General features: G+C 33.4%; 1 protein-coding gene across 1 annotated transcript in view; it reads right to left on the bottom strand.

Moving 5' to 3' along the window:
* The window catches only part of LOC128661578 (dynein axonemal heavy chain 5-like), a 671,317-nt gene that overhangs the window by 601,794 nt on the left and 52,048 nt on the right, over window positions 1-17,475 (bottom strand). The window contains 7 exon segments of the mRNA XM_053715820.1: window positions 7,330-7,469; window positions 9,346-9,501; window positions 12,245-12,334; window positions 12,419-12,592; window positions 13,175-13,270; window positions 13,758-13,959; window positions 15,831-15,950. Of these exon segments, the coding sequence (XP_053571795.1) occupies window positions 7,330-7,469; window positions 9,346-9,501; window positions 12,245-12,334; window positions 12,419-12,592; window positions 13,175-13,270; window positions 13,758-13,959; window positions 15,831-15,950 (978 nt within the window).

Consider the following 17,475-nt stretch of genomic DNA (forward strand, 5'->3'; position numbering starts at 1 on the left):
TGTACCCACACATATTATATACCGATGTTCTCGCCATTAAATGGACTTTCTAAAGATACCATTATTTTCATCATATCTTATTTACTATGAAAATATATAAAATATGAGGAAAAAATGGAAAAAAACACTTTTTCTAACTTTGACCCCCAAAATCTGTTACACATCTACAACCACCAAAAAACACCCATGCTAAATAGTTTCTAAATTTTGTCCTGAGTTTAGAAATACATAATGTTTAAATGTTCTTTGCTTTTTTTTTGCAAGCTATAGGGCAATAAATACAAGGGTTTTTTTGCAAGCTATAGGGCAATAAATACAAGTAGAACTTTGCTATTTCCAAACAATTTTTTTTTTTCAAAATTAGCAATAGTTACATTGGAACACTGATATCTGTCAGGAATTCCTGAATATCACTTGACATGTATATATTTTTTTTTAGTAGACAACCCAAAGTATTGATCTAAGCCCATTTTGGCATATTTCATGCCACCATTTTACCGCCAAATGGGATCAAATAAAAAAAATCGTTCACTTTTTTCACAAACTTTTTCACAAACTTTAGGGTTCTCACTGAAATTATTTACAAACAGCTTGTGCAATTATGGCACAAAAGGTTGTAAAAGCTTCTCTGGGATCCCCTTTGTTCAGAAATAGCAGACTTATATGGCTTTGGCGTTGTGTTTTGGTAATTAGAAGGCTGCTAAATACCACTGCACACTAAACCTGTATTATGCCCAGCAGTGAAGGGGTTAATTTGGTAGCTTGTAGGGTTAATTTTAGCTTTAGTGTATAGATCAGCCTCCCACCGGACACATCCCACCCCCTGATCCCTCCCAAATAGCTCCCTTCCCTCCCCCACCCCACAATTGTCCCCGCCATCTTAAGTACTGGCAGAAAGTCTGCCAGTACTAAAATAAAAGTTGTTTTTTTTATTTTAACCCAACCTCCCTGATTCCCCCCAAACAGCTTTCATAACCCTCCCCCTCTACCTTATTGTCCGCCATCTTGGGTACTGGCAGCTGTCTGCCAGTACTCAGTTTGCCATACAATTTGGTATTTTTTTATTTATTTTTTAATATAAAAGCTATTTTTCTGTACTGTAGCTGCCCCCCCTCAATAACCTACCCCCCACCCCCTCCCAGATCCCTTAGATAACAAATTTTCCCCTCCTCTCTCCCTCCTTACCCTAAACAAACTGTGCCATAGTGTAGCATTTCCACCCACTCCCGCCCCCATGCTCGCGCCCGCCCCCATTTCCAATTTACTTTTATCACCAATTTTGCTTTGTTCTCTTGGTATTCTTAGTTGAAAGCTAAACCTAGGAGGTTCATATGCTAATTTCTTAGACCTTTTAGGCCGCCTCTAAGCTGAATGCATTTTGACAGTTTTTCACCACTAGAGGGTGTTAGTTCATGTGAGTCATATAGATAACACTGTGCTCATGCACGTGGAGTTACCTTGGAGTAAGCACTGATTGGCTAAAATGCAAGTCTGTCAAAATAACTGAAATAAGGGGGCAGTCTGTAGAGGCTTAGATACAAGGTAATCACAGAGTTAAAAAGGGTATTAATATAACCGTGTTGTTTATGCAAAACTAGGGAATGGGTAATAAAGGGAGTATCTATCTTTTTGAACAATAAAAATTCTGGTGTAGACTGTCCCTTTAAAAAGATAGATAACACCTATACTACTCAGTCCCCAGCTTTGCACAGCCAACATTGTTATATTAATATACGTTATCACATTTAAACCTCTAAATTTCTTCCTATTTATAAGTCACTACAGGCAGCCTCTTATCACATACTATTTTTTTAGCATTTCAATAACAAACTGCTAGTTCATGTGCACCATATAGATAACATTGTGCTCTCTCCCATGGACTTGTGCTTGACAATGCACTAATTGGTTAAAATGCAATTCAATAGATAATAAATAAAAAGCCATGTGATAAGGGGGCTGTCAGAAGATGCTTAGATACAAGGTAATCACAGAGGTAAAGTATATTAAAATAACCATGTTGACTGTGCAAAACTAGGAAGCGGCTAATAAAGGGAATATCTATCTTTTTTTACCTTTTACCGCCGTTATGGCGTTGTATTCCGTCCAAATGGCGCTGGGTTTTAGCGCCATTAGGACAAAATACAGCAACGCCTGATGTGATCGCGGTCTGAAGGGCATGCCTAGCGTCATAGGGACGCCCCCCTGACCCGATCCCATATTTGAAATCTCGCGATTGCATGCACGATCGCAGGATTTCAATTTGTTTACATTGGAACGTTGTTCCAATGTAGACATTATGACCCTGTCATGAAAGGGATAAACAATAAAACTTTGGAGTAGACTGTCCCTTTAATTCTATTCAACTTTTTTGCATAACCCAAGTTGGTTCAAGTTGGTTATTAAACAAAAATGGCTAACTTGCTATTAGAAGTATTTTATGTTATTTATGCTATCTATAAATAACTTGCAAGAGACTTGTCAAATGTACTAAACTTTAAATCTAAAGTAAGGGATTTAAAGTTCTATAGACTGCACCTGCCAACTAATTATATTTAAAAAAAAAGCTGATTCTAGCAAGTCTCAGATGTAAAATTGTTAGAAATAGATACTGTGTCACATTGAAATGCATCTTCTCTTTAACTGAGATGCATTCTTGTTTCACACAAATAATGTCCAATGTCACAAAAGCGGTGGGTCTGCCTTAAAGCTATACATTTATATTGGTTAATAAACCTGCAGATTTTTCTTCTATTAACAACTTTTTGCTGATTGAACTCCATGCAAACACAGTTAAAAAAATAATAATCAAGGAACCAATCAGATTTAACTTTGACACTTGCTTAGGAGGTCCGTCAAACGTAGCCATTTCAACACTTCTGTAAAACTAATCAAGTAGATGTGTTTGACCAACGTAAAGAGATATGAAACCCCAAAATGTTCTTTTATGATTCAGACACAGCATACAATTTAAAAAGTTTCCAATTTACTTCTATTATCAAATTTGCTTCATTACCATTGTATTCTTTGTTAAAGAGATACCTAGGTAGTTGTCTGGAACGCTACATGGCAGGAAATAGTGCTGCCATATAGTGCTCTTGCAAATGGATAACATTCTTGCAAAGCTGCTGCCATATAATGCTCCAAACATGAGCATGCTTTCTAGCTTTTTTAATAAAATCATACCAAGAGAATGAAGAAAATTTGATAATAAGTAAATTAGAACATTCTTTAGAATGACATACCCTATCGGAATCATGAAAGAAAAAATTGGGTTTCATGTCCCTTTAAAGGGACAGTCTAGTCAAAATTAAACTTTCATGATTCAGATAGGGCATGTAATTTTAAACAACTTTCCAATTTACTTCTATTATCTAATTTGCTCAATTCTTTAGATATCCTTTGTTGAAGAAATAGCAATGCACATGTGTGAGCCAATCACACGAGGCCTCTATGTGCAGCAACCAATAATCAGCTACTGAGCATATCTAGATATGCTTTTCAGTAAGTGATATCAAGAGAATGAAGCAAATTAGATAATAGAAATAAATTAGAAAGTTGTTTAAAATGACATGCTCTTTCTAAATCACGAAATAAAAAATGTGGGGTTCATGTCCCTTTAAGTCAGCTAAATCAGTCCCCTTTTACAGGCCCCTAAGTGTTCCATTACATGTAATCATTTTTTGTCCAAGGGATTTGTATTAGTGAAAATCTAATCTTTATTACCTATTTGTTTAGACTTAAAATGCATAACAATCTAAGAGCTACATTATGAGTGGCGAGCTAACTGTTGTGCATGAGCGATAAGGGATATATCGCGGCTCCTTGCACACATCTAAGATAGTGCATGTATTACGAGTTGAAAGTAAACGCATTAGCTAGAGAGCAATTACATTTAACGTGCATCGGGTTAGGGCGTCTTCAGAGCTCTGGTTTACTGCTACCCGAGAAAAAGTTGCACAAAACACATAAAAAATACATTATACAGTAAAGTTACGCACACAATAACACTGTCTATTAAAAATTATAAAAAAATATTGCATTAAAACGTTATAATTGCTCAAAGATATCAGTTCTCAGGTGTTAGAAAAAAAAGGGCTGCAAAGGGCTTTAACATAGAGAGTATATGTATATGTTTCCCCACAGATTCTACAATGTTCTTGGTGGAAATAAAAATGTATTATTAATTATTGTCTATCATAGGCCAGTAATCCACTCCCCAGTTTGGGTGTGGCAGACAACTGCAGGTACCGAATCCAGTTCAGGTTTTACCTACAAGTTAAGGTTTTCTCACCTGTGAAGTTTTGAAATCTGTTTGTAATCTTGCAGTTGTGGGGAAAGGCACACAACTTTAGACAGAAATACTTTATTCTGTCAAGTAAGTGCCATTGTGCACGGATTTATTTTGCTTTTGTTTTGTTAAAATTGTATTCCTGCAAATTGTCTGTGAATAAACAGGCCAAGGCTTTTACATCTAATCCAGTGTGTTTGGAGTGTTTCTCTGCTATGAAGACTGTGTCAAAGCTGTTCATGGGACAAAATATCCAAGGAAAGGGGTCTTTTTGTCACAATATCTATAACTATATATATTTTTATATATATATATATATATATATATACACATATATATATAGTTTTATATATATATATATATATATATATATATTTAAGAATACATAGAACATATTCTTCTATTTAAAGAACATTGTAATGGGAAATATTCATATTTTATGTCAGGTTATCACACTTGGTTAAACACGATTGAGTTTGCACGAGATTATGGGTAGAGTTAATTTTGCACTTTTTACGCTCCATTGAAGCATATAGGGAAATACGCTAACGCGACAGCGAAATTCTAAGTTCCACTTTTTGCGCACATCAGGTTAGCGATTGTATGTAAACTTTTTACTTTCAACTCATCATACAAGCGGAACCTCAATGCATGCAAAAAGCCTCCGTCTAGCGAAGTTAGATGCACCACCCTTTATAATCTTGTGGGGTTATTAAAGCACTTCCAAAAACACAGATGCATTATTATATCAAATTATCCAAAGGTAAGCTTCAACTACATCATTTTCATCAGGTTTGTAGCTCTTGATCCAATATTATGATTGGTTGTCATAGCGACAGCTGTCCTACTTTATTATTAATTTGCACCATACTTTCAAATCTGTTGTTTAATAAAAGCTGAATGTAAAGACAGGTTGGCATGAACACCTGCCAGGTCATATTTATATTTATATAACAATTGCAAACCAGGATCATCATAACATTTTTATATTTACTACTGTTGTGAGTCAGAAAGTATATTATATCTTTTAAAATATGTATTTTGCTTTATTAGAAGAAACTGTCATTAAGAAAATGTCCTTGCAGAGGCGTGACCATAACCATGGACCACTTTATTTCTTTATGGCAGGTAATATTGCTACATTTTGCATGCCAATGTCATGACAGCTGTGTGCAGTGCCTCATCATTGTGTACTTTGTATTCTGACGTGCTTATGGATTAACCAGTACCCTTAACAGAACTAAAGCCTAATTTTATTAATATAGTTTTGCACAGATGCAGGTAGTTTATGAAGCAGAAAGTTTATGAATAAATAGTATAGTTCAGAATAAGATTCGGAAAGAGACAGCACATTTTAAATACATTTTGCTCAGGTTATATTAGAGAGAACGATTAGATTAGTGGATTATACTCACCCCTGACTCATCTGACCAGGATGATTGACAAGCTGTGTTCTTGCACAACTGGTTGTAAAAGAGCAACAGAGAATTGCTACCCGTGAACCCTGTCTATCCAAAGAATGATAAATCTGCTCCAGTGTCTATCTATCTATCTATCTATCTATCTATCTATCATTCTATCTACTCTATCTATCCTTCTACTCTATCTTTCTATCTATCTATCTATCAATCCTATTCTATCTCCCAACATTTGTTGTTGGATATGCAGGACTCATGAGGTTAAGGGGGGCCGTCATTATTTAGTGGGTGGGACTACATCAGGTGGATAGCATATCTGGGTAGTCTGTGGCAAGGCTAAGGGAAATCATGCATATTGGGGTATATAAATGTGTCAGCGGAACAGAGCTCAGAATTTGGGACTGTTGCAAGTTCTGCATCTACATTTCTTTGTATGTACTTTATAGTTTCCATCAGTCCATCGATCAAGGCCTTATTAGGGTAAAAACATAATGATAGAATAATACAAGCAAAATCTATATGTTTTGGTTTGGTGTCTTTTTATAATAATAGTAACAATAAAAACACACTCAAATTTTATGAGGAATTTCAAAAATGTAGTTAACAATTACAATTTAATAAAATAATCATGCTCTATGGAACCCAAAAACACTGACCAATAAAATATGGTTGCCATATTCTTGATAATCAATGTTTGTTGATTTGCATTATAAAAATGTATTCAGATTTATTTATGTACATTTATAAACACACACAATATGAAATGGGGGTTAAAAGAGATATTAATGAACAACATGACGTATATAATACAGATGGTTCTCCTTATTCATTCTATTCTATTATATTCTGTAATAAAGTTTAGATTAAAACCCAGTAAGAAATTCTGCTGACTACGAGGTTTTATCTATGTGTATTTACTTTGCCTGGAGCAGTTCTTCAAAGCAATTTATTTGCATCTTTTCAGCATCTTGAAATGAGATATGTGTTTGCATTCTAAGCATTTTGTCGGTAATTTTTTATGTATTTTTTTCTACATTAAAACTAAACATAATTGTTCGCTGGCATAGACTGTGAAGTCTGTTTCTAGTTCAGTCTGTTAGCGATACTGTATGTATTATGTATGTGTGTGTATATGTATATATATATATATATATATATATATATATATATATATATATATATATATATATATATATATATATATATATATATATATAGCCAAAATAAAATAGGAAATATCATTATTAACAATATTATGTATGGGTTTTTTTTGGTCCATTATCTGTTGCCCGTAAATGATCGCCCTCTTGCAATTATGAGTAATGCATAACCAATACAACAAACCGCATCCCTAAACCATGTTTGTTAGTCTATATAGATTATTTTAAATAAATGACAAGTCTACCAGTGTTAATGTATTATTTGTGTGTGCCTGAGTTGTGTATCTAATTGTAGCACTGTGCTTTTGTGTTTATATCTGTCTGTCAATTGGTCTATTTGAATGTGGATATCAGAATGTTACTAATGTGGAGCAACATTTCAATTGCTTTAACAGCAGGAAGATTTTAGTTTAAGCAACTGCAATCTCTGTGTAACAAGAAGAGAAACAAATGTGGTACTCACATAATTTGTTGCTTTTTAATCTGCTGCTCTCTGGCTGCCATGCTGAGCACAACATCTGGCATTTCAAAGCCCATTTTATGAAGATATTTCGTTTCATATAACACCTCCAGCACTATGGGGTCCAGATTTACATACAATTCCTATAAAGTAAAAGCAATATCATTTTATATATAAACATATATATAATGCTGCAAAATGTACTACTATTATAATCCTTTATGATAATAATAAGTACTATACAAATTATAAATTGTATTTCACATACACTAATATACATTACAAAACATCAAGAAGGGAACAAATGTGAAACGTATTATAACACCAATGCTTTCTGATGCGTTAAACACTATTTTTTAGGTATTTAATTTACTCTAAAGACATTAAAGGGACATGCAACCAATACTTTTTATTTCATGATTCAGATAGAACGTACAATTTTAAACAGTTTCCAATTTACTTCTTTTATTTAATTTGATTTATTCTCTTGGTAACCTTTGCTGAAAAACATAACTAGGTAGGCTCAAGAACAACAATGCACTCCTAGGAGCTAGCTGTTGTTTGGTGTCTGCACATACAGTATATCCCTCTTGTCATTGTCAAACTAAATGTGATCAGCTAGCTCTCAGTAATGAATTAACTAAAGGAAGCCTTGTGTGTATTGTGAATGAATACATTATTATTATTATTTTTTATTTGATTTATTTTTGTTTAATTTATTCAATGGTTGTTAAAAAGTTTAAAATCAGAAATATTTGGCCAGCATCACGACAGCAAAGCATCACAAAGATTGCTGTGCAGATCCGGGCCAGTGAGACAACTTGCCCCCATGACACCAATCAGACCCCGCAAGCTACACACATCCCAGATGAACTGATTTATTTTTAAACAAACATACAATAGTGTAACGGTAGGAGTGTTATACATATAGCAAGACAAGAGATCATGGTACATATAATATTGTAACGGTAGGAGAGCTATACATATAGCAAGCCAAGAGATCATGGTACATATAACAGTGTAACAGTAAGAGAGTTATGCATATAGCAAGCCAAGAGATCATGGTACATACAATAGCGTAACAGCAAGAGAGTTATACATATAGCAAGTCAAGAGATCATGGTACATACAATAGTGCAATAGTAACAGAGTTATACATATAGCAAGACAAGAGAGGCCCATTTTTGGTTTAGAACCTGGGTTACACTTGCTTATTGGTGGCTAAATGTAGCCACTAATAAGCAAGCTCTATCCAGGGTACTGAGCCTAAAATGGGCCGGCTCCTACGTTTTAAGGAGCAGATATGTGGTAGGGTTAGGATTGTGAGGCCTGCAGTGTGTATTTCCAGTTCTCAGAAATTAAAAAAGCAACAATTTTCAGTCCTACATTACAGGAAAAGTGGGCAAAATAAATAATAAAGGTATATTGCAAAGTTATTCCACTACACAAAATAAAATATTTGATATTAAAAGGCTTTTTCTGTCCATCTAACACCATTAATATAATTAACAAAGGTGGGGAAAAGTTCTCTGAAAAACATTATATGAATGTTAAAAATAATTTCTGTGATAAACTCTAAAACTATTATCTGTATAGGTTTGCACACTGTAAAAAGCCTTCTTATTTAATAGCTTGGTGCTGCCCTCTAGTGCTAAAATAATAGTAGTTTTCCAACATGTCTTATAAAAAGATACATGGATTATTTCTGTTATGGGGACAGATGTCTTGTTTCACAGAAAGTAATACAACCTGGCCAGTATAGTGCACATTAAAGTATGTCAGAAAATACAAGGTCATTTAATACATTATATTTTGTAAATAAAAGTCCTAACAGATCAACACTCTCACCAAAACAAGATACCAGGGTGGCAGGAAATCACATTGAATAGAAGTATGATCAGCACTCACAAGATTAATCACTTTGAAATGTGTATAAAATGTATAAAGGTATAAAGGTATTTTTGTAAATAAATGTGTACAAAAACCTACAGGTATCATTAATTATTTTGAAGCAATTACCTTTGTGTCTGGGTGTCTCACAAGCAGTGACGCATGAAGTCCGTTTTTGGCTAAGTCAGCACATTTGCACCAACCCCTGTGATAAAGTAATTCAAACTCTAATAGAACTGTTGCCATTTTGTTGTAGTTCCGAATTATCTTTTTCATCTCTTCAATCTTAAAAAGAAATACAGTTATGAAATATTGTTATAAGGGTAAACAAATTTACAAAAGTCCTACTTTCATAACATATCCGAGATAATGGCAGCAAAGTGCTGAATTAAAGGGACACTAAACTGCTGAGCACAATTACAACATAATAGTTACTACACACCATGTTATTGTATAACCTCACGTGCCTGCAACTCTCTTCAAAACAGTTCTACTATTTTAAAAGATTAAAGTGTCAGATTATGAAGCTCCGCCTCTTTATAATGAACACCGCCATCTTGGAGTTTAGGTATTCTCATACCCTATGACAAAAGCGATGTACACTCACAGATCAGTGATGCTTCCCGCTTTTTGGCAGATGTATCATTTGCTTTGGGTTAATGTGCATGATAAAGCATGTGAACTTTAGGTTTTTGGATTATTTGCAGTTTTAAGTTACACTAAATATATTTAAAAGAATCACTCATCAATAACAAAAAAGCAATGCAGCAAGTGCAAAAATGTATACCTTCTGCTCTGAAGTATATTATACTGGCAACCTTACTGATCTGTGAATGCACCCTGCTTCTGTCACAGTGTCTGTGAATACCTGCGCTTCAAGATGGAGGTGCCCATTATTAAGAGCTTCACCATCTGGCACCTTTAAAGGGACACTGTACCCAATTTTTTTCTTTTGTGATTCAGATAGAGCATGACATTTTAAGTAACTTTCTAATTTACTCCTATTACCAAATGTTCTTTATTCTCTTGGTATCTTTATTTGAAATGCAAGAATGTAAGTTTAGATGCCGGCCCATTTTTGGTGAACAACCTAGGTTGTCCTTGCTGATTGGTGGATAAATTCATCCACCAATCAAAAACTGCTGTCCAGAGTTTTGAAACAAGAATAAAGCTTAGATGCCTTCTTTTTCATATAAAGATAGCAAGAGAAAGAAGAAACATTGATAATAGGAGTAAATTAGAAAGTTGCTTAAAATTGCATGCTCTATCTGAATCATGAAATAAATTTTTTGGGTTCAGTGTCCCTTTAAGGGGTTAAAATAGAAGAATAAAACTGCACTAATAGGAGAGAAAGGTAATCTCACTGTGAGTAGTAACCATACTATTGTAGTTGTGCAAAACAGTTTAATGTTCCTTTAATAATAACAAATAAAGCAATCTGAAATTATTATATACTGTGTCTGCAAAGAATTCGCTCAGGATAGTTGTCTGTGGCACCTAGCAGAAGGTTCAGTTGTCGTCTTTACTAGTCAGCTGTGTTTCTTCAATTCAGGCAATTAATAATTCCCTAAGAACTTGATGGACCTACCTACACCTAAATAGAGTATATATATTTTTTCCCATTATTTATATATAGAGCACAAGCATAATAATCAGTGCTATAGAAGTAGATGCATAATAAGAGATAGACAGGACATGTGGCCTTGTAAGCTTACATACTAAAGAGCATGGGCCACAGATTAGAGAGAAGTTGAGGGTTCTGAGATAAGATGGTCTTGGGCAGAGAGAAGGAGGTGTGTTGGAGAGTAACTAGACATAAGTTAAAATATATAGGGTAATTGGGGACCTTGTAAATTAGGGTCATAATTTTTTATTTTATTCTTGAAGCATAGAGAAGCCAATGATTGGGCTGAGATGCAGAGTGGTGTGTCTAGTAGAGGCTCAGGCATACATGATGCATTGCCGAGGGAACAGAAGGAAGCTTGCAAGACTGGAAAGGGTGGACTTTCAATAGGGAGATGTGATGAGACTGTTAATCAAAATCTCAGTTGAGTCTTCAGTGAGGAATTTACAAGTTTTAGAAATAACGTAAGGTGGAAGAAGTAAATTAAAGCTCTGATACAAAGCCGACCCCCAAGGAAAGTAGGCCCAATGTGTTGAAGTGTTATTAGCAATAACTGAACTTTTAAAAGTAAAGGATTAAAGGGACACTGAACCCAAATTTTTTATTTTGTGATTCAGATAGAGCATGCAACTTTCTAATTTACTCCTATTATCAATTTTTCTTCGTTCTCTTGCTTTCTTTATTTGAAAAAGAAGACATCTAAGCTATTTTTTTGGTTCAGACCCATGGAAAGCACTTGTTTATTGGTAGGTGAATTTACCCACCAATCAGCAAGAACAACACAGTGTGTTCACCAAAAATGGGCCGGCATCTAAACTTACATTCTTGCATTTCAAATAAAGATATCAAGAGAATGAAAAGAATTTGATAATAGGAGTAAATTAGAAAGTTGCTTAAAATTGCATGCTCTATATGAATCATGATAGAAATAAAAATGGGTTCAGTGTCCCTTTAAGAGAGAAATAGTGTTCAGTTTGGGAGATGTGGAACTTTTATTAGAGAAGGAGTGTGAGATACTAGATAAGCAGCTAGTGACATAAGTTAGCAAATAAGAGGACAGGACTTGTGGCGAAACATAGATTTGGGTGTCATCAGCATACAGTCAATTCTGAAACCCACTAGCACTTGTTAAAATTGCCTAGGATTAGACAGGTAGACTGAAAAGAGAAGGGGGGGGGGGCTAGAACCAAGACTTTGGTCACCCCAACAGAGAATAGTAAGTTTTAGATATATATATTTTTTGAAGTGAAATTTGGTTATGTTATATAAATGAGGGGCAAGATTTTGTCATTGGATTGGAAAGGAGAAATGAAAGACAGTATATAAACAAGTATGACCCAAAGCCGCAAGTTATAGCTGATCCATATTTTTGTAACCACAATAGATATTTTATTTTTAATTGACCTTTAAAAGATCTGCCTTTGTTTTAAGAAATTTCATTGGCTGATCAATTTTTCGGAAAAGCTGTCGAGCCCACATAATCTTCCCTGTTATCTACAAAAAAAAGATAATGATTATTACAAATACATTATTGTACGTAGATTGCTCAGTTTCAATTCCTCTATGGTAGATACTCACTGGAGGAACATTGCGTGGTGTTGGTGGGTTTTCTTTTTGTTTTTGGTACAGTTTTCTCACCATATCCAAATCTCTATTATATCTTTGAAGAACTGTCGTATATTTTTCACCAAAGTCAAGATGTTCCTTACCAATTCGTTCAAATTTCATCAACAGATTTACCATTTGTTCAGTCTGAGGTATACAGAAAAGATTATGACAAAAAGAAAATTACAGCATTATCTAACTGGAAAATAAAAGAATCTTTTGATTTTTTAAATTGTTGTATAGAATAAATTACTCACTTTATTGAATGTATAGCTCATAGTCTACTTTATATGAATATGTAAATCCATGCATACATATACTGTATATAAACTACAGTATATATGGAAGATGGAGCTAGCAAACCTTATGGCTTATGTCCAAAGTCCAAATAAATAGATTCATGTTTTCCTTTCTGTGATGCACATATCAGTCACAAACTCATGAGTTACTATGCAGTCAATAAAAATTTTTAGACTGCTTGTGTGCAAATTATAATCAGTTTGTCCTTTTTAAGTTATTTAGACAATTAAATAGACGGACAGTAGCTTATCAAATGTAATAAATGTGTCTTACTTTGAAATAAAAGTATTTAAAAGTCACCTTTCTTTTTAGTAAACTCAATCTTAAACCTTAACTTTTCAGTTCTAGTTCCTAACAATGTTTTATAATTAAATGTGATTTAATAAATGTTATATTTAAATGTGATATAATAAATTATAATACACTTACAGTCAAAGGCTTTTCAAACCAAGAGTCCACAAATGTTTGCAATGATTGGTAAAGACCTTCAATTTGATTCTTGAATTCCACATAGTCATTATCAAACTAAAAGAAAAAAATAAAAATAAATATCCTTTATTCTAACAATAAATAAATACGGAACACCAAAGATAAAGGAATGGAATTGCAAATATGTAAGAATATAAAATACTCTGTTGACATCTTTTTGCCACTGCAGACATTTTAAACATACTAACAAATGTGTTCATATATTACATTTTCAAATAAAGATTTAATACTGTTCTCACATACAATAGAATTGTTTTATAGACAATTCAAATTTCTACAGCAATTTTTAAATAATTAAGAATGTTTCCATATCTCTGCTGAGCCTATGAAATCACCTGAATTCAGAAAGATCCTCTGAAAAGTTTGAAAATCCTCAGTTTTGTTAGTGGTTTCTAAGGGTGTATGGGAGATTGTAGCAGTATAGAATCGACAAGAAAATTTACAGTAAATAGTTATATATATGTAAATGATCTTCATTTTAACTCAACCATACAAATAATACACAGCTGGTATAAATACATACTTCTTGTTTGCGATGATCCAGGACATCATATGTCTTTGATTTAGTGTTTGTAACAATTGTTTGATAACGAATACTAATTTTCTCAATTCCCTCAATTCTTATGTTCTGAAGATCAGAAAGACTTTCCAAAACACTGCTCATATCTAAGATCTTTTCAAGACGGCGACAAAAAGTGTCAAGTTTTCCAAAGATATAGTTTTCACTGCAAGAACAATTGCAAAACAAAACAAAATAAATGTTATATACACATTAAAATAATGTTAGTGTACAGTTTGTTTGTTTGTTTGTTTTATTTAAGTAATTATTGAAAATGTATTTTATGTAGCATTTGAGTTAATTTAACAGATCACTTGCTCCCACAACACACTATACTATTACCATTTTATATATTTGTATTTTTGTGTTTTATGATAAAAAATAGAAACAATATTTTTATGTTAAAAATATTCTATATATTTAGTAGGCTAACATTTAAAGGGACATTAAAACACCTTTTGCTTCTGGATACAAATGTTTACTCCCATTCTTTCTAGATAGGCCAGAAAGCAAATATTGTAACCTATTTTATTTGAATTGCAGCATTTAGGAGAAAACGTAGGTTACAGAATTTGCTTTTTGGCTTCTCTATCGAGCATGAAGAGCACAATTTTTACACAAAAGAATGCAGTGTTTAATGACTCTTTATAGGAGTATAGTAAAACTACTTTTCTTAAGACAACAACCTAAGGAGATTTAAGTACATACTTAAACACACAGAGCATTGCCAAATTATAGACTACATTAAAATAATATTAAAGTAGAATCTACATGGATAAAAATGGAAAGCCTATTTGACCATACCAAATAAAGTTTTCAATAGGTTTGCATGCAATACATGAGTTTAAAAAAAATAGTTTAAGAAAGGCAACTTTTCAATGTACTTCTATTATTAAATTTGCTTCATTCTCTTGGTATCCTTTGTTGATAAAGCAGCAATGAACTACCGGAAGCTTGTTGAACAGATTGGGTAATCCAATAATAAGAGGCATATAAGTGCAGCCAACAATCAGCAGCTAGCTCCCAGTAGTGCTTTGCTGCTCCTGGGCCTACCTAGGTAAGCTTTTCAAAAAAGGATACCAAGAGAATGAAGCAAATTAGGTAACAGAAGTAAATTAGAAAGATTTTTTAAATTACGTGCTCTACTATATCTGAATCTTGAAAGCTTAATTTTGATTTTACTGTCTAACCTAAAATAAAATATAGTAGCTACTGTGCTGAACAGTTTAAAAAAAATAATAATCATTTTTTTAGATTTACAAACATAAAGGGGTATAAAGTTCCCCTACTATTTATTCCTCAGACGTTTTTTTTATTACACATAATGTTTCATTTTGTTTTTAATGAAACGAATATCCGAATGAATGCACCAACAAAATGTAAAAAATAATAAGGAAATTTCTCAGTATTAATTTGTTTTCTCTAAATTATGTTTAAGTGGTTAAATAATTACCTCTAGCATGCTGGAGAGCTGCGCTAACCCAGTCCTCTACCGCACAGAGCCCCTCAGCCACGCTAATAGAAGGCTTAGAGCGGCAGCTCCCAGGGCCTGCACTAAAGGAGGAGCCGCCTCGCTATGCCTCCTATTAGCACGGCCGGGGCTCTGAGGAAGAGGAGCGGTTTAATGAAAACTAATGTAAATGGTCTGCAAATATTAATTTTTAGTTTCATTTAAAACTAAACAAATACTGAATAGTGCAGCCAACAATTAGTCAGGGATATTCGTTCTGAAAGATTTGGACTAACTAAATATTTTGGCACTGCAAAAAAAGTCTATAACGAAACCTCATGAAGAAACAGAAGAGAGAAAAGATAAAAAATAATAATTTGTTAAATTATTAATTGTTTAATTGCTTTTAAATTGTTTTCACCTAATCAGTCAAAGCCAGAACTGTTATGATGTGGAGAGATGATGGTATGAATTTGAATTTACATTTGGCGCCCAAATTAGTTAAGTCGTCTTGAGGTAACAGACCTCGTTATACTACTCAGTGTTTAATAAAGCTATAAAAGTAATATCTCTGAAGTGTGTTTTACCTGAATTCAAACTGCCTCTCATTTGGGGTTTCTTTTAGTTTTTCCTTCACCTTATGGAAAGATCTCTGATATTGCTCATTTAGAAAGACACACTCCTGTATCCTCTTCTGAAGCTCTTCCCTAGGATATAAATACATGTTTGCATTTGTTAAAAAGTGACATTCACTCATAACTTTATTTAGCAAACAAATAATGAAAACACAATATGAAAATAACCTTATTAAAAAAAAATAATAATAAAAATGTTGCTCAAGTTAGCACATGAAGTTTGTCCACAATTTAATGTTAAGTACTTTTTATCTGATCACCGCTACCCATTTCTCAATATAGTTAGCCACTCTAAACATGGGCTCACTTCCATTCTGCGCAAATCTAATGTATTTGTTCATGGGCCTATGTTTATATGCAACTTTGTAGTTATATTTTCAACTTGCTAAAGTTTTATTGTCCCATTTAGGAAAAAAATAAATACATTCACTGTTTTTTGGAAAATATTGGACATGCATGTATTAGAATAATATTAGACAACAACATGTATTGATATTTAATTCCACACCAATAATTTCACCAGTTCCAATGGATGAATTATCAATGTTCTCCCCAGAACCTTTTAATTGGTGCATCATCCAACTGATTTTACTGACCACTAAAAACTTTAACCAAAATTAAACTAAAATTAGCTAATATTAAACATGTGCAATGTTTATTTCTCAAATTATCATTAAATAAATTTCTGTTAAATTATGCAATTAATTTGCACTTTGGATAACAGAATGTTATATTAGAAAGTATGACACTGCCCCATCCTTGCTACTTTAAAATGTCACCCGGGTGCCAACATTTTCTGTGGAGCAGTGTTCCCTCAAAGGCCAGTTTTGTGAGTGGCCTAGCAGTGAAACAGTTAATAAAGGAAGCTCACCTTGAAGTCTGCATTGTGTAGTGTTTGCTAGTTGCTCTAATTAACTGTTTCACTGGGCCACTTACAAAACTTGCCTTAGAGGGAACACTGCTTTGGAGAACACTGATTATATAGAATTCTTGTGGCATTTTTCTAACATTACAATTATTGATACATAATTTGCACAACTGATTTGTATTTTTAAACACATCTCACAGCTCAACCCTCATAATTTCAGCCACATGTTTTACTATATTAGGCAGCTGCTATAGACATGCTGCTTTTTTGAAAAGTGACCAACTTTACCTGACTTTTGTAACAGACATATATGACCAAGCTACTAAATAAATTGCTCTAACATAAATCAGATTGGTTTGCTTTCTTTTTTTTTTACAAATTTTTTTGCGTCCAGTTTACACAATAAAAAGACCATTATCAAAAAAATCTGCATGTTTAATTTATAACCATTGCCACCAGCAGAAAAGTTATTCATTTTTATACAGACCCACTACTGAAGATTATGTATGAAACAGCAGACTAAAGTATTATAGTGCTTGCTTGTTCCAAGAAATAGAAAATAGGCTTTATAATCTGTGTTGAAATCCAATTGACCTAACTTCAATTGATGAAATGGAACCCCACTCAGGTACATACATGAACCACTTGTAATAAAATGATGGCAACAATTATGTCTTCTGTTTTTGAATTTTCAAAATCATATAAATCCTTATAATTTTAAAAGTTTTG

This window comes from Bombina bombina, chromosome 5 (genome assembly GCF_027579735.1).
Source record: "Bombina bombina isolate aBomBom1 chromosome 5, aBomBom1.pri, whole genome shotgun sequence".
NCBI classification, from domain to species: domain Eukaryota; kingdom Metazoa; phylum Chordata; class Amphibia; order Anura; family Bombinatoridae; genus Bombina; species Bombina bombina.